General features: G+C 49.7%; 1 protein-coding gene across 6 annotated transcripts in view; it reads right to left on the bottom strand.

Annotated features, from left to right (window-relative positions):
• Positions 1-23,334, bottom strand: part of LOC132383156 (liprin-alpha-3-like) — a 259,537-nt gene that overhangs the window by 5,136 nt on the left and 231,067 nt on the right. For all 6 annotated transcript variants that reach the window (XM_059954012.1, XM_059954013.1, XM_059954016.1 and 3 more), the window contains 9 exons: positions 22,392-22,558; positions 20,691-20,784; positions 19,386-19,467; positions 18,363-18,563; positions 17,770-17,832; positions 9,643-9,818; positions 2,547-2,644; positions 1,869-2,044; positions 140-208 (listed from right to left, as the gene is read on the bottom strand). In XM_059954012.1, coding sequence (XP_059809995.1) covers positions 140-208; positions 1,869-2,044; positions 2,547-2,644; positions 9,643-9,818; positions 17,770-17,832; positions 18,363-18,563; positions 19,386-19,467; positions 20,691-20,784; positions 22,392-22,558 — 1,126 coding nt within the window. The remainder of the gene's footprint in view (positions 1-139; positions 209-1,868; positions 2,045-2,546; positions 2,645-9,642; positions 9,819-17,769; positions 17,833-18,362; positions 18,564-19,385; positions 19,468-20,690; positions 20,785-22,391; positions 22,559-23,334) is intronic.

Below are 23,334 nucleotides of genomic sequence, written 5' to 3'. Positions count from 1 at the left end.
CAAAACCAAAACCAAATCCTAACCCCAGTCTGGGCCTCAAGACCCACTACTTTGTGATTTCACCCCCCCCTCCTGGTCCTGCTCCCACTCTCCAACCCACCAGCTCAATGACTGAGCACTCAGCTGGGTATGCACCCACCTCTTCATGTCGTCTATCCGTTCCTTGAAGCAAGAGGTTGTTGAACTCATTTTCCAATATCTGACGAGCCTGTGGGGGCAGAGGACAGTTTTAGGAGCATGTAAGTAAGATGCTGCAGCTGCTGCCCCATAGGAGGCTCCAAGAACTCATCACCACCCCCCTCCCCCATCTTCAGCTTCAGGCGGCCGTAAAGGGCAGCTCCCAGACTTTACTGAAATGACTGGAACTAGAGGTGAAAGGTGAAAACCTGGGAGTGAAAGCTTCTTAACTCAGAGGTAGTGAGAATGGGGAACGAGCTGCCAGTGGAAATGGTGGATCCAGCCTCGATTTCAATTACTAAGAGAAGTTGGGACAAGTACATGAATGGGAGGGTTTTGGAGGGCCAGATACAGGTCAATGGGGCTAGACAATAACAGTTCATCACAGACTAGATGGGCTGAAGGGCCTATTTCTATGCTGCAGTACTCTATGACGTTGCATCGGGAGGGAAAGGTACAGACAGGATCATCAGGTGAAAGATCATTAACTCAAAGCATCAACCCTATTTCTCTCTTCGAGAATCCAACCCAATCCCATTTCTGACACCCTTTGTCCTTACTTCTCTTTTCCAGAATGCTACTTCTGTTTTCAGTTCTACGAGACTTGAACAATCGATCTTGAATCAAAGGGAATTTTGCTCTTTGTGAAAGGATACAATTCTTTCAAGATGCGAACAAGTTCAGGGACACGTTAGATTCCTGCCTTCCTAACCTGCCTTCAGCCACTTGGGTCCTAGCGACGTGAGTCCCCGCAACTGTTCCTGAAAATCAACTCAAAGCTCTAGCTGAGTTAGCCTTCCATGTTTAGAAGGAAATTTTTTGATCTACTGCATGTACGAACTAAATTCATTTTACTGACTCTCAATTCTCCAACCCAATTCTTCTCATATTCTCTTATAACACCTGACCACTCAGCCCATCTAATTTTTGAGTTTTCAGAGCAATCCCAACAATCCACTTATTTCATGAGAATTTCTTTCTTGCCTGATTCTCCTGTCACACCTACCCCAGGGCAATCTATACTAACTGATTAACAGCACAACTTTGGGATGTGAGGGGCAAGTGGAGCAGCCGGGTAATCCCACGAGTTCACGGAGTGAACATGTGAAACTGCATGCAGACAGTTCCCGAAGTCGGGGTCAAACCTGGGGGGGGGGGGGGGGGGAGGGGCGGTCTGAGAGGTAGTTCACGCCTGCTGTGCCATTGAGCTCCCCCCGGCCTTTTCCCCAAGGGTTCCACCAGGTTCCTTTGAGTCCGCTGCTAAGTTGTCACTAGTTGAGAGCTCTTGCAGCTCACTAAACCTTGCCTGGACTTGGCAGGTATGTAAAAAGTGAACTATGTCCGTGCACGTGGTCCCATTGCACTGCCTGTTCCCTGGACGGGACTGTGAACAAACTGCAGTGCAAAATCTCCAACAGCTTTTTAACCAATCAAAATGTTGGAAAAGATCTACACTGGGCTTTGCAACCATTGCTGGGAATGGGCGAGGTCATCCACCACCCAAGTTTGACATTACTCCCATCCCCACCTCCCATGACCCTTGTTGGGGGCTGTCTGTCCACTGGGGGGAGGTCTGCAGCTGGCTGTCTCTCCTATGTCACCTGGCCCTTGCCCTCCTGCCCCACCCTGGCCCTCTACAGCCTGCTCCCGAGCACAGTCGCGCCACAGCGAGCTTTCAGCACACCGTATACCTGCGTGTTCTGCATCGGGATCTGCAGCAGCAGTGCAATGTCGTTGTGGTCGAAGGTGTCGTCCAGGGCGATGAGAGCCCCATGCACCCCGCTCTCCTGCAGGTTATTGCTGTATTCCTTCAGCCCGATCGCCTGGACCCACGCCATCATCCGGTCATTTGTCCACACCATCACGTCTGCGGAGGACAGGAAAGGTCTGAGCGATGCCTTCGATGTTCCGGTACACCGCACGGGGTCAGGGGACCGAGATCAAATGGAGAAGGGGACTAAAGTGGGGTAAATCTCCCTGTTACGGTTGGCATGGGGGTGTGAGCGCGTCTGCGGGGATAGCTGATAGCCGGAAGTCGCCATGAGCGTGTGGAAACTGGCTGAAGTCAGAGGGATGTTGGGAGACTAACGCACAGGATTAGCGTCCAGTCAGTGAAAATGTGTTCTCAGTATTCAGCTGGATTTGAAGGGCTAGTTTCCATGCTGGATGAGGCTCTGATTCTGAGATCTAGACAGTGTAGACAGATTATTTTGTTTCCTCATCTCACGGGGATGTTTCCAGGTGTTGGGGAAGACAGACCCTGGTGACGGAACAAGCATCAGCACTGAATCCACGACGCGAGACCAAGCTCGGCCCCACTGCCCCGGCGGGAGATGGCCAGTCTCCTTAGCGACCTGCACGGCACTCACCCTTCACTTGCGACAAACTCTCCTCTCGTTTGCTCTCCAGTTCCTTCTTGTCGTAGTTTAGCCGCTTCAGACACATGATGCCGTAGTGGAGACTGATCCTGCAACACAGAAACTCCACGATCAGAACGGCACGGACTGGACTGAGAGGAAAGGGACCTAGACTTACAGCCGGTGGTCACTCAGGGAAGGTGTGTCCTGGAGAATGGACTCTGGTCACTGAGGGTGGGGAGTGTCTTGGGGTACTGACTGTGATCACTGAGGGGGAATGTTCCGGGCGACTGGATCTCACGGTTGGGCGACTGGAACTCACAGCTGGATAACTGGGCCGCACGCCAGGGTGGGGTTTGGGAGCTGATATTTGCCTTGCGGGAAAACGCCTGGTCTGCCATGGTCCCGTCCCACCGAGAGCTGGGATATGGTGGTGACCCCAGTGCAGCGAAACCCCCATAATCGGCTTGGCGGAGACATGGGTGTCGGAGTGGCAAGCTTTCTGATGTTGCTTCTCTTCGTACCCAACAATATTCCTGCACGTGCTTGTCAGGGGAGGAACAGGATGACAGTACAGATGAATGAGTGGCTGAGGAGCTGGTGCAGGGGCAGAGTTTCAGATTTCTGGATCACTGGGATCTCTTCTTAGGAAGGCATGACCTGTACAAAAAGGACAGGTTACACCTGAACCCAAGGGGGACCAGCATTCTTGCAGGCAGGTTTGCCAGAGAAGCTTAAACTACACTTTGTAATTTGGTGGGGGGGGGGGCGGGGACGTGAACTGGAATGATAGGGCTGAGGATGGGGCAGTTGGTATACAGGTTGATGCAGTGTGTAGTGAGACTGTGAGAAAGGGCAGGCAGACATAGGGCAAAATTGCAGTCAGTGGGGTGAGTTGGAGTGTAACATGCGGGCAAAATCGAAAAGGGTGATGAATGCAGGACTGAAGGAATAAGGAAGATTATCTCGGAGCAGTGTGAGATCAGCAAGTGTGACGTTATGGGCATCAATGAGTCGCGGCAGAAAGAAGATCATCGTTGAGAGTTGGCAGCCATGGCTACACCTTGTATTGAAAGAACAGGCAGGTAGGCAGAGGGGGTGGAATGGCTCTGGTGGTAACAAATGAAATCAAATCCTTAGAACGAGATGGCACTGGATTGGAAATGTTGAATCCCTCTGGGTAGAGTTAAGAAACTGCAAGGGTAAAAGACCCCGATGGGAGTCACATATATGCCTCTGTCAGTAGCCAGGTTGTGGGGTATATATTACAAAGGAAGATGGAAAAGACAGGTAATAAGGTAATGTTACAACAGTCATGGGGGATTTCAGTATGCAAATAGACTGGGAAAATCAGATTGGTTCTGGATCCCAGGACAGGGAATTTGTAGAACACCTATAAGCTGTTTTTTTTAGGGCAGCTTGTGGTTGAGTCCACTAAAGGAAAAACAATTCTAGATTGGGCAAACACGAGGAAATCTGCAGATGCTGGAAATTCAAACCACACACAAAATGCTGGTGGAACACAGCAGGCTAGGCAGCATCTATAAGGAGATAAGGCAGCACTGTTGACGTTTTGGGCCAAGACCATTTGTCAGGACTAACTGAAAGGAAAGATACTAAGAGATTTGAAAGTAGTGGGGGGAGGGGGAAATGCGAAATGATAGGAGAAGACTGGAGGGGGTGGGATGAAGCTAAGAGCTAGAAAGGTGATTGGCGAAAGTGATACAGAGCTGGAGAAGAGAAAGGATCATGGGACGGGAGGCCTTGGGAGAAAGAAAGGGGGAGGGGGGAGCACCAGAGGGAGATGGAGAACAGGCAGAGAGAGAGAAAAAACACAAACAACTAAATATGTCAGGGATGGGGTAAGAAGGGGAGGAGGGGCATTAATGGAAGTTAGAGAAGTCAATGTTCATGCCATCAGGTTGGAGGCTACCCAGCCGGTATATAAGGTGTAGTTCCTCCAACCTGAGTGTGGCTTCATCTTGACAGTAGAGGAGGCCATGGATAGACATATCAGAATGGGAATGGGACGTGGAATTAAAATGTGTGGCCACTGGGAGATCCTGCTTTTTCTGGTGGACCGAGCGTAGGTGATCAGCGAAATAGTCTCCCAGTCTGCGTCGGGTCTCACCAATATATAAAAGGCCACACCAGGAGCACCGGACGCAGTATACCACACCAGCCGACTCACAGGTGAAGTGTCGCCTCACCTGGAAGGACTGTCTGGGGCCCTGAATGGTGGTGAGGGAGGAAGTGTAAGGGCAGGTGTAGCACTTGTTCCGCTTACAAGGGTAAGTGCCAGGAGGGAGATCGGTGGGAAGGGATGGGGGGGACAAGTGGGCAAGGGAGTCGCGTAGGGAGCGATCCCTGCGAAAAGCAGAAAGTGGGGGGGGGAGGGAAAGATGTGCTTGGTAGTGAGATCCTGTTGGAGGAGGCGGAAGTTGGACTTGGAGACTGGTGGGGTGGTAGGTGACGACAAGGGGAACCCTATCCCTAGTGGGGTGGCGGGCGGATGGGGTGAGGGAAGATGTGCGGGAAATGGGAGAGATATTCTCGATTGGGTTTTGTGTAATGAATCAGATATTGATTAGGGAGCTCTTAGGAGATGGTAATCATAATAATGTTAGAATTCACCCTGCAGTTTGAGAGGGTGAAGGAAAAGTCCGATATAGTGGAGTAAAAGGAATTACAGAGGCATGAGAGAGGAGCTGGCCAAAGTTGATTGGAAGGGGCATTAGAAGGGATGACAGCGGAACAGCAATGGTTGGAATTTCTGTGGGGAAGGTGCAGGATTACATACGTCCCAAAGATGGAGTAGCATTCTAAAGGGAGGATGCAACCCTGGCTGACAAAGGAAGTCAAAGACAGCACAAACGCAAAAGAGAAGGCATATAATAGAGCAAAAATTAGTAGAATGGGAAGCTTTTAAAAACACAAGGCAATTAAAAAGCCATAAGGAGGGGAAAGATGAAACATCAAGGTAAGCTAGCCAATAATATCAAAAGTTTTTTCAGATGTATAGAGTAGGAGATGCGAGAGTGAGTACTGGGCCACTGGACCATGACACTGGAGAGGTAGCAACAGGGGACAAAGAAATGTCAGATGAACTTAATAAGTATTTTGAGTCAATCTTCACCACGGAAACACTAGTAGTGTGCCAGAAATTGTCAGGGGAAAAAGTGAGTGTAATTTATGTTACTATGTAATTTATGTTACTATGTGTCAGGGGAAAAAGTGAGTGTAATTTATGTTACTATGGAGACAGTGCTTGGGAAGCTGAAAGGTCTGAAGGTAGATAAATCACCTAGGCCAGATGGACCACACCCCAGAGTTCTGAAAGAGGTGGCTGAAGAGAATGTAACGATCTTTCGAGAATCACCAGATTCCGGAATGATTCCAGAGGACTGCAAAATTATAAATGTCACTCAGCTCTTTAAGAAGGAAGACAGAAGAAAGGAAATTATAAGCCAGTCAGCCTGAATTCAGCGGTTGGGAAGATGTTGAAATCCATTATTAAGAATGAGGTTTCGGGGTACTTGGAGGCATTTGATAAAGCAGGCCAAAGTCAGTACGCACGAGGAAATCTGCAGATGTTGGAAATTCAAACAACACACACAAAATGCTGGTGGAACACAGCAGGCCAGGCAGCATCCATACGGAGAAGCACTGTTGACGTTTCAGGCCGAGACCCTTCGTCAGGACTAACTGAAAGGAAAGATAGTAAGAGAGTTGAAAGTAGTGGGGGGAGGGGGAAATGCGAAATGATAGGAGAAGACCGGAGAGGGTGGGATGAAGCTGAGAGCCGGACAGGTGATTGGCGAAAGTGATACAGAGCTGGAGAAGGGAAAGGATCATGGGACAGGAGGCCTCGGGAGAAAGAAAGGAGGAGGGGGGGAGCACCAGAGGGAGATGGAGAACAGGCAGAGTGATGGGCAGAGAGAGAGAGAGAAAAAAAACAAACAACTAAATATAAGGGAAAATCTTGCCTGACAAATCTGTTGATAATTGTTTAGTAATTAACAGGCAGGATAGACAAAGGAAAGTCAGTAGATGTTGTTTGCTTGGATTTTCAGAGGCCTTTGACGAGCTGACACATATGAAACTGCTTAACAAGATAAGAGCCCATGGTATTATAGGAACCATACTCGCAGAGATATAAGATTACATGATTGGCAGAAGGCAAAGAGTGGGAATAATGGGGCCTCTTCTGCGCGGCTGCTGGTGACCGGTAGTGTTTCACCAGAGTCGGTCCTGGGACTGCTTCTTTTCACATTCTATATCAACAATTCAGATGATGGAATTCAAGCAACACGCACAAAATTCTGGAGGGACTCAGCAGGCCAGGCAGCATCTATGTAAAAGAGTAAGCAGTCAGCGTTTCGGACCAGGACCCTTCATCAGGACTGGGGAGAGAAAGATGAGGAGACGGGGTAAGAAAGTGACGGGAGGGGAGGAAGAAACACAAGGTGAGAGGTGAAACTGGGAGGGGTGAAGAGCTGGGAAGTTGATTGGTGGAAGAGATACAGGACTAGAGAAGGAGGAATCTGATTGGAGAGGACAGAGGACCATGGAAGAAGCAAGAAGGGGGAGGAGTACCAGAGGGAGGAGATGGGCAGGGAAGGTGAGAGAGGGAAGTCAGAATGGGACATGATGGGAGTCTCATTCCATCAGGCTGGAGACCATATAAGGTGTCGCTCCTCCAACCCGAGTGTGGCCTCATCACGGCAGTAGAGGGGGCCGTGGACAGAAATGGGAAGTGGAATTAAAGTGGGTGGCCACCGGGAGATCTCGCTTTTCCTGGCGAACGGAGCGTAGGTGCTCGGCGAAGCGTCTCCCGATCTGTGTTGCGTCTCACCGATATACAGGAGGCCACACTGGGAGCACCAGATACAGTATAGATGACCAAAACAGATCCACAGGTGAATGTCGCCTCACCTGGAAGGACTGTTCGGGGCCCTGAATGGTAGTGAGGGAGGAGGTGCAGGGGCAGCTGTCGCACTTGTTGTGCTTGCTAGGATAAGTGCCAGGAAGGAGATCGGTGGGGAGGGATGAATGGACAAGGGAGTCTCATTGGGAGCGATCCCGGCAGAAAGTGGGGTGGGGTGCGGGGGAGGGAAAGATATGCTTGGTGGTGGGATCCTGCTGGAGATGGAGGAAGTTACGGAGAAACCGTATCTTAGATGGCGGAATTGACGGCTTTGTGGTCAGGATTGCAAACGATATGAATATAGGTGGAGGGGCAGGTAGTTTCGAGGAAGGATTTGGATTGGGAATGGGCAAATTAGTGGCAGATGGAATATAGTGTAGGGAAGTGTCTGGTCATGCACTTTGGTAGAAGAAATAAAGGCGTAGACGATTTTCTAAACGGAGAAAATTTTAAAAAAATCAGAGGTGCAAGGACTTGTAAGTCCTTGTGCAAGATTCCATAATGGTTAACTTGCAGGTTGATTCAGTGGTAAGGAAAGCAAATGCAACGTTAGCATTCATTTCAAGAGGACTAGAATATAAGAGCAGGGATGTAATGTTGAGGTTTTATAAAGCACTGGTGAGGCGTCATTTGGAGTATTGTGAACAGTTTTGGGGCCCCTCATCTAAGGCAAGATGTGCTGGTATTGGAGAGGGTCAAGAGGAGGTTTACGAGAATAATTCCAGAAATGAAAGGGTTAACACATGAGGAGCTTTTGACGGCTCTGGGCTTGTACTCGCTGGAGTTGAGTAGAATGAGGGGGGATCTCATTGAAACCTATTGAATATTGAAAGGCCTAGAGAGAGTGGATATGGAGAGGATGTTTCCTATAGTGGAGGAGTCTAGGACCAGAGGGCACAGCCTCAGAATAGAAGGATGTCCCTTTAGAACAGAGATGAGGAGGGATTACTTTAGCCAGAGGGTGGCGAATCTGTGGAATTCATTGCCACAGACAGCTGGGGAGGCCAAGTCATTGGGTATATTGAAAGCAGAGGTTGATAGGTTCTTGATTAGTAAGGGTGACAAAGGTTACAGGGAGAAGGGAGGAGAATGGGGTTGAGAGGGATAATAAATCAGCCATGATGGAATGGCAGGGCAGACTCAATGAGCCAAATAGCCTAAGTCTGCTCCGATATCTTATGGTTTTATGGTCTTTTCCTGATAGGATTGGTGGTAAATCCCCCAGTGAGTTGAGGGGGTGGGGCAACACGGTCCTCACCAACTAAAGTCACTCCAGCCAACCATCGAAGGGCTGCTGTGGGATCTTGCAGTGTAATCCATAACGTCCTGGTGCGTGCTGGTACCTGATTGTGGGAATATCTGCATCGGACCCACTTGGGAGCTCACACTGACAAATTAGGGGCACGGCCGTGTAGTGGTTAGTGTTGTGCTTCGCAAGGCCAGCGGTTAAGGCTCAATTATTGCCTCTGCCTCTAATGAGTCCGTAAGTTCTCTGTGGGATGATGTGGGGTTCCCTCGGGGTGCTTTCGTTTCTTCCCACGACCCAAAGAATTCCAGGTTAGGGTGAGTGAGATGCGGACGTGTGTGGCGACACTTGTGGGCTGCCCCCAGCACACCCCCCCCCCCCGGACTGTGTTGGTTGTCGACGCACGTGACATAAATTATGCGACGTACTCACGGACAGACGAAGCTAACCGTTGACAGGTGTTGGAACACCGAGGGGCCCCAACCCACCCTGATGCCCGATCCCCACCAACACCCTGGACCCCCCCACCACCCCCCCCAGCCCAGAAGCCAGCTCTCGGGCACCCTGAACCCCGTGCGCGTGGCATATCTCCGACGTGGGTCAGAGGAGCTCAGCCCACGTACAATGAGGTCAATGCGCTAACTAGCAGGCCGTGTGCCAAGCATCGGGATATAGGAGTGGCAAAGATTTACAGCCGCACTCCATCAAAGACGCGGCCAAACGCTCACATGATCCCACTGGAAGGTCACGGGGAAGTCCCAGGATTTGCCCCAGCAAGATCCCACAAGAGCCCTTGGATCACTGGCTGGAGTGTTGTCAGTGAGCGTTCTGCCCACGCGTCAGTAGGGTGGGGCAGTTGTCTGGGTGAAGGACGTTGAGGGGGGCAGCACCGGGACGGTGCGGCTGAGAGTTCCACCCCCACCCAGCCCTCACACCTGTGGAAACTGTCCACCATCTTCAGCTGGCCGCGAAGCTCCTTCTTGGTGAGGTGGTCCAGCATGCGGGCGTCGACCAGAGACTCCATGAAGTAACTGCGGTACTGCGGCAAGCCAAGGCTGGGAAGCCAGTCGTTTCCCACCCACTCGTGGTTCATGTCTCCGTGGGCCAAGATCTGAGGGGTTCGAAATAAACAAGGTCTCACGTGAAGTGGGCAGCTCTCAAGGCCCAAGTGTCTCTAATGATCAACAGATCATTAGACTCTAATTGACTCTAATGATCAACAGCATGCCAAGGACCAGATGATGATGGAATACCAACTGCACAAACACAACGTGGAGGAACATCAACAGGAACGGAATTAAACATCCGGAACCGGAACTACCAGGAGATATTGGGAAAGAGCAAGTCAGCGGGTTTTAAGATGATTTTACAAAAAGGGAAACAGCTTCGGGGAAAGAAGTCCAGAGTTTGGCAAGTTGCCAGCTGAAGGAGCTACGGATAGCAAACTGAGGGAAATCCAGCACAAGCAAGGCAGAACTGGGCAGAGACTGTGAGGCTAGAGATGGTCACTGATTCAGCAGGTCTTTTCCGTACTGAACAGCCACTCTAACCCTCTTCTCACAGTGACTAATGCCAGCGAGCAGTGTTTCCATAGCAGCTGGGGACTAAAGGCATTGGCCTTGTTTCAAGCATTTCGTTGGTCAAACACTGTAACACCACTTGCAGCTGGAATCCAGTAAATAATTTTAAAGCCCTATTAGATTAAAAGCAAATGGAGAAACAAAAAATTGCCCAGAATAAATGTGAGGAATTTGGTTTCCAAATATCTCCAGCGAAACAACGTTCAAGCTTCAGGCAGCCTCTGGATTTCGCCAGGCAGTGTTCCAAGCTTCCCAGGGTCACTGACTGCTACCACGGGTCACCACCTCTGTTTGAATTTGGCCCTGGACATCCCAGTGTATGACACTCCTCATCCACAAAATGCTGGAGGAACTCAGCAGGTGGTCAGGCAGCATCTATGGAGGGGAATAAGAAGTCGACGTTTTGGGCCGAGGCCCATCATCAGGCTGTGTCTCGTCATGAATATCACTTTCATCACCAAGTCTTGGCCCAAGGCATCGACTGCTTATTCCCCTCTGTAGATGCTGCCCAACCCGTTGCGTTTCCGCCAGCGTTTTGTGCGTGTCGCAGAATCCCCAGTACCTGCACCACAAGCACCACCCCCACCATCCCAACCATTGTTTGGCCACTCATATCCACCTCACGAATCCCCACTTACCCATCCTCCAATGGTCTGTCAATCAAACAGATTAAGCCCCGCCCCCACACACCACCATGTTGACACTTTTGACCATGAAAGAGAAGGTTTCAGTGATTAATGTCCTGGGAAGGTTCCCAGTGGTTTCCTAGAATCGTGCTCCATTCCATGGGGCTCCAGGACCGCCCTGCTGACAGGTTTGTCAATGGCTCCCGGAGAATCAGGGCACAGCTACCAGCTTCTTTCCTGTTTATTGTCCGCGACCCCCGGCCCAACTACAACATCCTAAAGCAAGACGTGAATGGAAAACAGGAACACAAAACCCACCTGGTCCCAGCTGATTTCCTTGGCTTCCTACCACCGGACAGGTTAGAGGTTAGTGAGGCAGAGGGTGAAAGGATGCAAGAAAAAAGTTAGTACAGGGTTAGTGCGAAGTATGTGCCATTTTGTGTAGACCACAGGTACCGGGGGTGAAGGGAAGGAGGAACTGGGGAAGATGATTGGCCATGAAGAGTGACAGAGAAGGCTCGAGGAGTCAAACACTTCCCCTGATCCTCTCCTTCTCCTGCCCTCTTCCCATCCTCTGACTCCATCCCTGCACCTCCTCCTAAGCCACCACTCTTCCCCTTCTCTAATCCTCCTCCTCCTCCCTGTTCCTCCTCCTGAATCACCTCCCTTCCTCCTCCTCCTTTCCCTATTCCTCTTCATGAAGCTCCTCACTTCCCCATTCCCACCGCTGACTCCATCCCCAGCTCCTCTTCCCCTGTGTCACTATCAGAATCCAAGTGTGGAGGAAAAACAGTCTCCGATGTAGAGACAGCAATGAGAATTTATTCATCATAATTCCGAAAGAACACTGGCGACTCAGCCGAGCGATGCCATGAGAATTAACATTCACAAAACTAGGACCCTGCTAATCCGGCGTCCACTAGTAACACGGAATCCCTGAGCCAGTCAAAATAAACTTAATAAACAGAAAGCACCAAGAAAACGCATTACAAAGAGCAATTCAACTGGGGGAAAAGCATAAGGAACTCTAAACAACTAATTACTCTTGTTAAACCACAATAAGCCAATTTCAGATGCTATAAAAACCTCAGAGCCCAACGTTCTCCAGCACCTCTCACAGGCCCGTTGAGCTCATCACATCCTGTTCCTCCTCTTGAAAGCCTTCCTCTCCTCCTGTTCTGCTTCCTCCTTTATTTAACAGGCTGGTGGCGTCAACTTGAATAATTTGCCCAGGACGTCTTTAACTGACCACAGTGCCAACCTAACCCATCCCAGTTGCCTGCACACGGACTGTACTCGTTTATTTCCCGAGCTGAGTACACATACAGCTCCTCACACACTCAGGAGTGTATGACCTAAGGGTGGTAGTTTCTACAGCTAGGTCTTGGGACTAGGTCTCTATTCAGTGTTCTTCAATGATCCCACTTAATCTTATGAAATTCTCCCCATGCCCAAGAGACAGGATGCAGGGAGGACACTGGCCTCAACAGATCAGGAAAAGGATAAGAAAGACTGGGATAAGAAAAATCTTTGGGATGTTCTTTCCTGGAGATGTGCATGTTCAATAATTGAGTTCATTCCAAACAGCCATCGAGGGGGTTTCTGGATATTGAGGGTTATGGGAAGAGTGAGGAATCACATTATTAGATTAGCTGTGATCAGCCTCAGAATCAAAGGACACCTGTTTTGAATTTCTTTAGCCTGAGGCCGATGAATCTATGAAATTCATTGCCACAGACAGCTGTGGAAGCCACGTCATTGGGTAAATGTAAGATGCAGGCTGATAGATTCTTAATTGATGTTGTTAGAGATTAGAGGGAGAAAGCAGGAGAATGTGGTTAAGAGGGACAATAAATCAGACATGATGGAATGGCAGAGCAGACTTGGTGTGCCGAATGGCCTAATTCTGCTTCTATGTCTTATTAAACAATGCGAAGGGTTGAATGGCCTCCTGCTGTCCCTATTTCCAATTTTCTTCAGGCCAGAGTCTGCCTGTTCCCTCAGGTGGACAGAACCATCTCACAGTCCTTAGTCAAGGCAGATCTACCCCCCATGGATGTAGGCCCCAACTAAACAGAATATGTAAAGAGAGCTGCTGTGTGTGATTTGGCTGCATTTGCTAGGAAATGTCTGATTATGTCGTTGACTGCAGGGTGTTGTGGATGACATGGGAAGTGCCACCCTTAACACGAGTTAAAGACCATGAGTCTTTCTCTTCATGAAGTATTTCTGAAACTGGAGACTCTTCCCCACGGCAGGGTGTCACTTCATGAGATCTCTTTGTTGAACCTACACTGTCCTTCAACGTACCCACCGGAATTCCTCTTAAAACACTTAAAAGTGTGACAGGTAAACTTTAAAGCTCCCAAGCAACGAACAAAACCAATGACACCTTTTCTTCATGAACTTCAGTTTGGAATGTTACTTGCTTACTTTCATTGTTTACATGATCTAGTTCTTTCTGCACACCGGGTGCCGACAATCTTTTGTTTTTAAGTGGGTTCTATCGGGTTTCTTTGCTTTGTGGCTGCCTGTAAGGAGACGAAACTCAAGGTTGTATAAGGAATACATACATTGATAATAAATGAACTTTTAAATCCATGCTGTTGTAGTTTGGAGCACATCACTGATTCTGTTCCTATATTCAATACTGTCAAATAAACTGCAGCATAAACACAAGCCAGGACACAGATCAGCTGTCTCTCTAAGTGTAGACAATGGCCTGCAATGTAGTAGGATAGCTTTTTATTTTTTTTCATTGAGAAAGCACAGAATAGGCCCTTTTGACCCTTTGAGTCTAGAAACCTCCTGATTTAATACTAGCCTAATCACAGGACAATTACAAAGACCAATTAACCTACCGTCTGGTACGTCATTGGACTGTGGGGGGAAAGCAGAGCACCCGGAGGAAACCCACACCGTCACGGGGAGAACGTACCAACTCCTTATTGACTTTAGTGTTTCAGAGGGATTTGCGGGGAACGGGATTTTACACAGTGAGTGGTTGATGTGTGGAAGGAGGTGGTGGTGTCAGGTACAGCTTTCATATCTTGCTGTTACAAAGCAACATTTTTCACAATATCTGTCAGTGATAATAGACCTGATTCTGATTAGTCACTGTGTTCAAGAGGCGTTTAGACAGACACTTAAATCGGCGAGGCATAGAAGGATACAGTCCTATTGAGGGCAAATGAGATTAGTGGGGGAGGGGGAAGGGGGAAAAGGGAGGGGGGAAAGAAGGACATTACTGACAAACATTCAGTCCCTATTTCGATATAATTCCCCTAGAAATCCCTATGGTATGATTGACAAAGATGGGGTGGAAGGGGGAGGGGATCAGCATGGATGTGTTGGGCTGAAGGGCCTGTTTCTGTGCTGTTTAACTTTGGACTTAAATGTTGCTACATGACTGGCTACAGTTAGTTTGGCCCCTGGGTGTAACAGCAGCCTCCCACCAGTAGGAGACAGTAAAGCTCCACCTCTGGCTACAGCAGCAAGTACCATATGTAAATTAATGAGCATTTCTATCTGAAAACTGCAGGCAACCTCTCGGCCCCTCAACCCTATCCCACTATTTCATGGCTGATCTGACTGTAACCTCGACACTGCACTCGGCTACTCATGGTAACCTTGCAACCCTCACTTATCAAACACCTCTTAAAGGCATTCAGACTGCTACCACTGTCCAGTAAGCAGAATTCCAAAGACTCTCAGCCATCATGAAGAGAAATTCACCTCATCTTTGCCTTAAATAGGTGGACCCTTACATTAGAGAGCAACACCGAGCACTAGACCTGTCTCCACACCCACTCTATCAAACCGTTCACAATTTTTCAACCAACTCCCCTCTCCCTCTCTAGTACGTATTTGAGTACAAACTTAGCCTGTCCTCCCTCTTAAGAGACGACATTCCCCTTCCAGGCATTGGTTGGGTGAATCTTACCCGAACTTGTTTCAAAACACTGTGGCCCCATCAATGCCCAATGCAACTGAAAGGTAACCTCCCTCGTTGTGCTTTTAATTCTTGCAACAATTTTCTCATTTCTCCCTGTGTCTGCAAACCAGTGTTTTGTAAATTCTCTGCATGCTCGCTCTATAATCTCCAGCCATTCGCAAGCCGTGCTTCTTTAAATTGCTGCCATGGTCAATTTCACATTTTCCATTTTCCAGAGCTTTAGCCATGATTTAACCCAACTATGCCTCTTTGTTTAGGTGCAGTCATCTTTGTCAATCATACCATAGGAATTTCTAGGAAAATTTTATCAAAACAGGGACTAAATGTTTGTCTGTAATGTGGACTAACCACGGTCAAAGCAGCAACACCTTTAACCTAAATTTATTATCAGAGTACACAGATGTCACCACATAGAACCGAGATTAATTTTCTTGCAGGCATACTCATTAAATCCAATAACCAAGTTAGAATCAATGAAAGACCACACCAATGGGGCAGACAACCAGTGTGCAAAAGACAACAAACTGTGCAAAAACAAAAAGAATGAAAATAATAAATAATAATAAATAAGCAATAAATAAAGCAATTACCTTCACCACCTTATAACCAACAGCCCTGACACTAACCAATAAACATAGGAGTAGAGGGAGAGGATAATTCCGACAATCTGGCACCTACAGGTTGGCAGATTTTCTGGACTACTGGATGTGACTCCCATTAACATAACAAAATATTTCAATACACTTTCTGTTTTCCATTTACAATAAACAGTGAACTTAAAAAAGCTCAAGAAATATACAAACACTCCCACGTTTCTGAGTCCAGTCCCAGCTGCGACCACGCCCTGGCCCCTGGCCCCAGCTCTGGTCAGACGCCGGCACACGGTCTAGACCCACGTTTCCAGGCCCAATCCCACCCACATCTCCGAGCCCTGGCCTCCTGGACACTGAGCCTCACTCCAGTCACGCCCCTGGATCCCTGGCTCCGGCCACAACCCAGACTAATGGGCGAGTCTGTTGCAGGAACGTCAGGATCTCAGAGGCTGGATCATCTGAATCGTGCTGGCATTTAAGAGGAACAGTCTAAATCTACAAATTCTTCAACAGAACATTCAGGAGGTGGTGGACGTTGACTCAGAGATTCATATTTTTGTTAAGAGGGGAGCAGAGAACACAAAATAACAAAAGCAACAGAGCAACAACTGCAGGGTGTTTTAAACAAGGTATCAAGTGTATTCCAGCTAGCAATAGAGAGCCAGGGACATTAAATCTCATATCACAATATCCACTCAGGCTGAGCCTTTACCACAGTGAAACACCCAGCTATCAAGAAAATAACGTTTGGGCAAGGGTCTCGTTGGGTTGTGGGAAGGGAGGAAGTTTCTGCTCATCCAGTACAAGGTGTTAAACGATGTTAAACTGCCAGGGGCAGTGGTGTGGGGTCTGGGGATGGGGACTACTCTGGAGGCACCAGGAGAAAGAGCTGACAAAAGGAACACCCAACTTTAACTAACATGGAAATTAAAAACATGGAAATCATCCTGTTAGATAAAACTAGTTTCAAACTATCCCTCCCCTCCCTCGCTACAGTCTTTCCACAGGGATCATTCCCTATGTGACTCCCTTGTCCATTCGTCCTTCCCCACTGATCTCCTTCCTGGCACTTATCCAAGCAAGTGCTTCACCTGCCCCCTACACCTCCTCCCTCGCGACCATTCAGGGCCCCAAACGTTCCACAGATGTGAGGCGACATTTCACCTGTGAGTCTTTGGGGTCATTATACTGTGTCCGGTGCTCTCGGTGTGGCCTCCTGTATGTCGGTGAGACCCGCAGTAGATTGGGAGACCACTTCACCGAGCACCTACGGTCTGTCCACCAGAACAAGCAGAATCTCCCAATGGCCACCCATTTTAAAGCCATTTCCCATTCCCATTCTGACATGTCAGTCCATGGCCTCCTCTACCGTCACAATGAGGCCACAGTTAGGTTTGAGGAACAACACTTCATATTCTGTCTGGGTAGCTTCCAACCTGATGGCATGAACATCAATTTCTCAAAGTTCTGGTAATGCCCTCCTCTCCTTCCCCATTCCCATTTTCCTCTCTCACCTTAACTCCTTACCTGTCTATCACATCCCTCTGGTGCTCCTCCCCCTTTTCTTACTTCCATGGCCTTCTCTCCTCTCCTATCAGAGCCTCCCCTTCTCTAGCCCTGCATTTCTTTCACAAATCAACTTCCCAGCTCTTTACTTCACCAACCCCCAGTTTCACCTCTCACCTTGTGTTTCTCCCCTCTCCCCACCCACCTTCTTACTCTAACTCATCTTTTTTTCTCCAGTCTCGGCCCGAAACGTCGACTGCACTCTTTTCCAGAGATGCTGCCTGGCCTGCTGAGTTCCACCAGCAATTTGTGTGGGTTGCTAAAACTATGCCAGCCTTAGTATAAAATGGTTAGGACCCCAGCAAAGTGCGGATGCCTCAGGACAAAGGGGGAATTTGGCTACAAGCTTGTACTGGAAGAACTGAAGTTGTCCTTAAAGTGGAGAAGATGGAGAGAGACGAGAGGTGAAAGGGGTGAAGGCAAGGTCACAGGGCAGAGATGTTCCCAGGGACATCAGGACTGAAGGAGGAGGGAGAGAGGAAAGAGCTTGTTATTTGAACTTACTGCCATTAAGGTGATGGGAATAGAACTATTCTGGATCTTAAACAGGGAATTGGCGATATCCCACTGGGAAATAAACTGCTGGAAAAGAGTAAAGAATGGGAATGGTGGGTTTGCTCCACCAGGAGATGGCACAATCTCGATGGGCTGAATGTCCTCACTACAATAACAACTACCCAAGCAAGTGGTCATTAACATGACAGCAGAGTCCTGCTGTGCAGCTAAAGGCCCACACACTCACCGTCTTTGTGGCTGCGGCCAAGGACTCCATCTCCTCGTGGGTCACCCACACATTGCCCGTGTTCTGCTCACGTGGCCCAGGATGGTTCAGGCAGGTCAAAGGACAAGCAGAGAGCAGCCAAGAGAGAGAGGGAGACATGGGTTCAGAATCTTCATCCCAGCAAGGAACTGCACAGACATTATACACTGTCACCATGTTACACTGATTTGCTTGGTGGGACAAAAGGAGAGGGGGGAAAAGGGGGATAAAAGGGGAGGGAGGGGAAAGGGGGGGAAAAGGGGGATAAAAGGGGAGGGAGGGGAAAGGGGGGGGGAAGGGGAGGGGGAAGGGGAAGCAGAGAAGGTTGGCAGGAGGAGCGAGGGGAGGGGACAGGGAGAAAGGGAAGGCGAGTGATGGAGAAGAGAGAGGGAGGGGATAAAAAAGGTGGGAGAGGAAGAAGAATGTGTGAGGGAGGGGACAGGAGGAGCAAGAGAGGGAGAAAAAGATACAGAGAGAGGAATATGGGGAGCGGGAGTGGGGAAAGGGGGGGAAGATCACAGTGACAGATGGGGGACAGGGCTCTCCCAGGCCTCTGCCCCGTACCGTGTCCGTACCATTCGCGATGTGGTGGGGGCCGAGGGGCTGGTGAGAGACACCATCTCCTGGATGGCCAGGCGGAGCTTAAGCCTGTGCAGGGGGTTACTGATCCCGATCTCCCGCTGGATCTCCGTGTCGGACAAGGCTGACATGATGGCCCCGCTCTTGACGTTGGCCCTGCAGGCAGCCACGTACCAGGCGGGCATTCCAACCCACAGCTGGCGGGAGAGAACAAAGGCACCATGAATACACACACACACACTGCCGGTCCGCTCACGGTGAAGACCCTCTGGCATGGAGTATTGATCACAAGCTACTGGTCCAAGTCCCGACGAAGTGAAGTTCCTTTATTAATTCATGTAAAGATTGGCCTGCAGGAAAGGCCAGCTGGTTCACTAACATTCTTCAATTTGCTGTCATCACCCGGTCTGGGCCATAGGTGACTGTATCTGCCTGCTCTCTGAGATGGCCCAATTCACAGGGGCATTAGGGATGGGCATGCACCCAGAGACCACGAAAGAATAAATGAAAAGCCCATTCATTTAAAAATATTACCAGATATAAAACTGCAGTCTGCCTCTTGGGCCAGGGACTGAGTGCCAGGGACTTTGGCTCTTCAGAGTGGGAGTGAGAGTCAGAGAGGGAGGGAGAGAGTGAGAGTCAGAGTGAGTGTGAGAGAGAGTGAGAGAGAGTGAGAGAAAGAGTGAGAGTCAGAGAGTGAGAGAGTGAGTGAGAGAGACGGTGTGAGACTGAGAGTGTGTGAGAGTGAGAGTGAGAGAATGTGAGAGTGTGAGTGACAGTGAGAAAGTGAGAGACAGAGTGTGAGAGAGAGAGAGAGAGAGAGAGAGAGAGAGAGAGAGAGAGAGCAAGGCCCTTTGGCCCATCACCTCTATACTAACCATCAACAACTCATCTACACAAATCCTACACAGATCCCACCACTCCCACGCTCCCTAGCAGCCAAGTAACTCGTGAGGTGGCGCCTCTGTCAGGACACCACCGAGCACCCTGCCCCCAGATCAGGCACAAGATGCTGTCACCTCCAGCCACGCCACGACGGTGGGTCCATCCCAGGAGGCAAACGGGAGTCCCTGACGACAGGCTTCTTCCAGCAGCTCATGTCTGCAAAGCAAGAGGGCATTTCTTCAGTGAGAACAGCCTTGGACAGTCAAGGCTAACAAACAATGCAGGCACTGGAACAGGCCATTTGGCCCAACATTCTGTACTGTACCAGAACCCAGTCATCAACGTCCTTTACCCACAACAGATCACCGTTTCATTTTGAGTTACTTTTCCTGCTACATTATGGGGTCGAGAGATGATTGTGTTTTACACGTGGCACCCCACCCCACTTAATTTTGTACAATTTGTACTTAATTTCTCCACCGGTGGAGAGGTTTCAGCCTGTGTTTATCAGTGTAAAATTTTCTGTGTCAGGACGTTTGTTTCAGTTACAAACCAACTCCAGTGTTCTGCCTTCAACCATTCAGAAATTCCGCCAGTCCTGGTTACATCACTGGTGCTCAGACTCTCTGGGGCTCTGATTCCACTGCTGTCCTTAAACCTACTGGGTTCACTGGGGCAGTTAGAGCCAGGGGTGGTAATGGGGACAAACTCTCACTACCTATTAAATGCTGCCAATGGCGTGCACCTTAAATAGCTTCTGACATCCAGGTCCAGCTCCTGGTCTTCACGTGTCTCTTAGCTACTCAGCCCAGCAGAACCGTTTCTGCTGACAGGAGATGGGGTGAAGGCAGGTCACCGGTGCTCCAGGCAGAAGGGGTTGGCTGCTCATCTGGGAAAACTCTGATCTCAAACCTCCGCTGCGCCCGCTCAAGGGGATGGCTTCGGGGAGTAAATCCCGAGGGGAAAAAACCTGGAGCTGGAGTCCCTGAGGCAGTCCGACACTGAGTTCAACGCGGGCTGGCAACTCCTGCGATGCAGCTGGTACCGAACTGTATCGGTCTCTGCCGATCCTTTGGGTTCATCAGATGCGTGGAGATGGGGAGCCCGTACCGCCCGGGCTTGTGTATCTAGACAGCTAGGACGCCATATCCATGGTCAACCCCGACCGACGGAGACCTTCGCTCATTCACATCATCAACACAGGAATTAAAATTTTGTTGGATATCAATAACATCCATTGACCAGATAATCTGTTGAGCCAGAACCTCTGACGTTGCAAACACACAGGATAATCGTGTAGTCGCCGTATTGGGGTTGCGTTTGGGGGTTTGGGTTAGGGGGTTGGAATTCCAATTGGGGTCGGAGTCAGGGTCAGAATGCGTGCTCAGCACTTCGAAGGATTCTGATCTGTGTCCAGTAAGGGGAATGGGCAGACGTACTTTTTCTTATTCCTTCGGTCTTTGTCCACCGGTCCTCCCAGTTTCGAGAGCCCCAGGGTGTCTTGCGGAGAGACCTCCGCGTCCGGTGTCCCTGCTGAGGAAGAGACAGACGACCGAGTGTTAACATCCTGTTCCTGGAGTGCAGTGAGGGAGATGCACCCCGCCCCAACCCCCAAAAGCCATATTTTCAGGGAGTGTCTGCACCTCCCTAAGGTTAAACACAGAAGAATATTCATTCCATCACATGGGCTAATCCACTAACCCCTTGCAAACCCTCTAGTCATTTTTCACTCTTTATTGCTAATCCTATGCCTCAGGGCTCTCCGATGTCTTAGTAACCCTCTCTGGCCCGACAACCTGTGAATGCCAGCAATCCCAGCTGCCCTGCGTGCTACTCGCTTTGCTCCATCGGGATTCGCAACTAAATCCATTCGTTCCTCCGCTAAACACTCGTTCAATGCTCTTTCAGACAGATTCTTTCCTCCTTTGTCTGACAGGTATCGGTGTCAGATTTTAGTAAAGCTTCTCAAGCCCCTGTTGAGGATTACTTACAACCTACACGGGCGACCACAACCCTAACCACCATGCTGGAAATATCCAATCAGGCCTTTTCTGAAGTGAAGCAGCTTCAGCTACTTGTAGTATTGAAGTCCCCGAAAAACTCCTCGTTAAAGTCAGAGAGCTGGTTCTCCAGACTCAACGTCTCCCAAGATCTTCAGACGCACGATCCGACATTAATCCACTCAGACTTTACCCCTTGCTCACTCACCGTGCTAATTTCCAGCACACTATTACCTTACCAGTCAGGGTGTGCCTGGGATTATAACCATATAACAATTACAGCCCTTCTAGTCCGTGCCGAACGCTTACTCTCACCTAGTCTCACCGACCCGCATTCAGCCCATAACTCTCCATTCCTTTCCTGTCCATATACCTATCCAATTTTTTTAAAATGACAATATCGAACCTGCCTCTACCACTTCTACTGGATGCTCGTTCCACACAGCTACCACTCTCTGAGTACAGAAGTTCCCCCTTGTGTTACCCCTAAACTTTTGCCCCTTAACTCTCAACTCATGTCCTCTTGTTTGAATCTCCCCTACTCTCAATGGAAAAAGCCTATCCACATCAACTCTATCTATCCCCCTCATAATTTTAAACATCTCTATCAAGTCCCCCCTCAACCTTCTACGCTCCAAAGAATAAAGACCTAACTTCTTCAACCTTTCTCTGTAACTTAGGCGCTGAAACCCAGGTAACATTCTAGTAAATCTCCTCTGTACTCTCTCTATTTTGTTGACATCTTTCCTATAATTCGGTGACCAGAACTGTACACAATACTCCAAATTTGGCCTCACCAATGCCTCATTTTACAAGGATGTGGGAGGAAACCAGAGCACCTGGTGGAAAGCCAAGCGGTCACAAGGAGAACGTGCAAACTCCACACAGACAGTGCCGAAGCCCGGATTGAACCAGGGTCTCTGGCGCTGCAGTCCCACTCAATCCCTGCTCCGCATCCCGGAGGATCATCTCATTCAGCGATTGAGCCCCCTCAGGTCACGTCGACGCGGCGACAAACGGGACAGGGCTCGCCAGACGGACTGCTGGAGTTTGGCGCTGTTCGGAGATGTACGAGCCGGGGACACTCGCGCCCCTCTGACGGGCATCATCAGCTCAAACGTTAACCCACCTCCTACCTACCTTGTGACGGAGAGTCCCTGACTCCGTGCCCCAGCCGACCTTTCTCCTTCTTTCCAAACAGCCGGCCAATCGATGACTTGATGCTCTTCTTCTTGGGCAGCTTGTGCAGGGAGTCCTGACTGCTGTTGCTGCTGCTGCTGCCCAAGCCATCGTGGAAACCTGACAGACTGAGAGCCATGAAGGGACATTGTGAGCTTGGGTCCACCCCATCCGTCATCAACCGGGCGCGTGCGATTTATGCTCCGGCCTCACCGGGAGGGGTTCTGGTCTGTCTCACGCAAGGAACGTAGAGCACAACAGAGGCCCTTCGGCCCACAATGCCGTGCCGCCCCTCTAACCTGCTCCAAGATCATTCTAACCCCTCCCTCCCACCAAACCCTCCACTTTCCTTCCCATCCTTGTGCCGGTCGAAGAGGGGTGACCCTGGCGAGACTTCGGCTCTGAAACACAGGGTGTGGGGAGCGTACGTCAGAGTTCCTTTCAAGGGTCCCATTTCACCACGGATGAACCTCTGGACCCTGGAGGTTCTGCGCCATTGGGAGACGCGGGTCACCCACCCGAGGGATTTGGTGCACCCTCAGTACCACCACCCAGACAGGCGGAGGAAGGGAATGCCACAGTCTAATCCCCTCCCCACAAGGTTCCCTTCGTCTCGGCTGCGGTACATTGTTAAATTAACACAGTTCAAAGGCGGTACAGTCTGACGCACTGTCACACGAAGCCTTACGCTGTCAAGTCCGCCAGTCCCACCAGACCTCCCCGTCAGGTTTCTCACCTGCACAGTTTGCATCTTGTGGAAGACACATCTCCATGATCTCAGACTCCTCCATGACAACAGCCACAGCTTTTAAAGCCGTCACGTCTCTCTACCGGACATGACCACTGCTCACTGGGAAACAGGCCATTGGGCCCGACAGGCTGGTGCTGGATGGTGCTCTCCACA

Source organism: Hypanus sabinus, chromosome 29 (assembly GCF_030144855.1).
Source record: "Hypanus sabinus isolate sHypSab1 chromosome 29, sHypSab1.hap1, whole genome shotgun sequence".
NCBI lineage: Eukaryota > Metazoa > Chordata > Chondrichthyes > Myliobatiformes > Dasyatidae > Hypanus > Hypanus sabinus.
The sequence above is the reverse complement of the archived record's forward strand: the minus strand, read 5'-3'. Positions and strand labels throughout refer to the sequence as shown.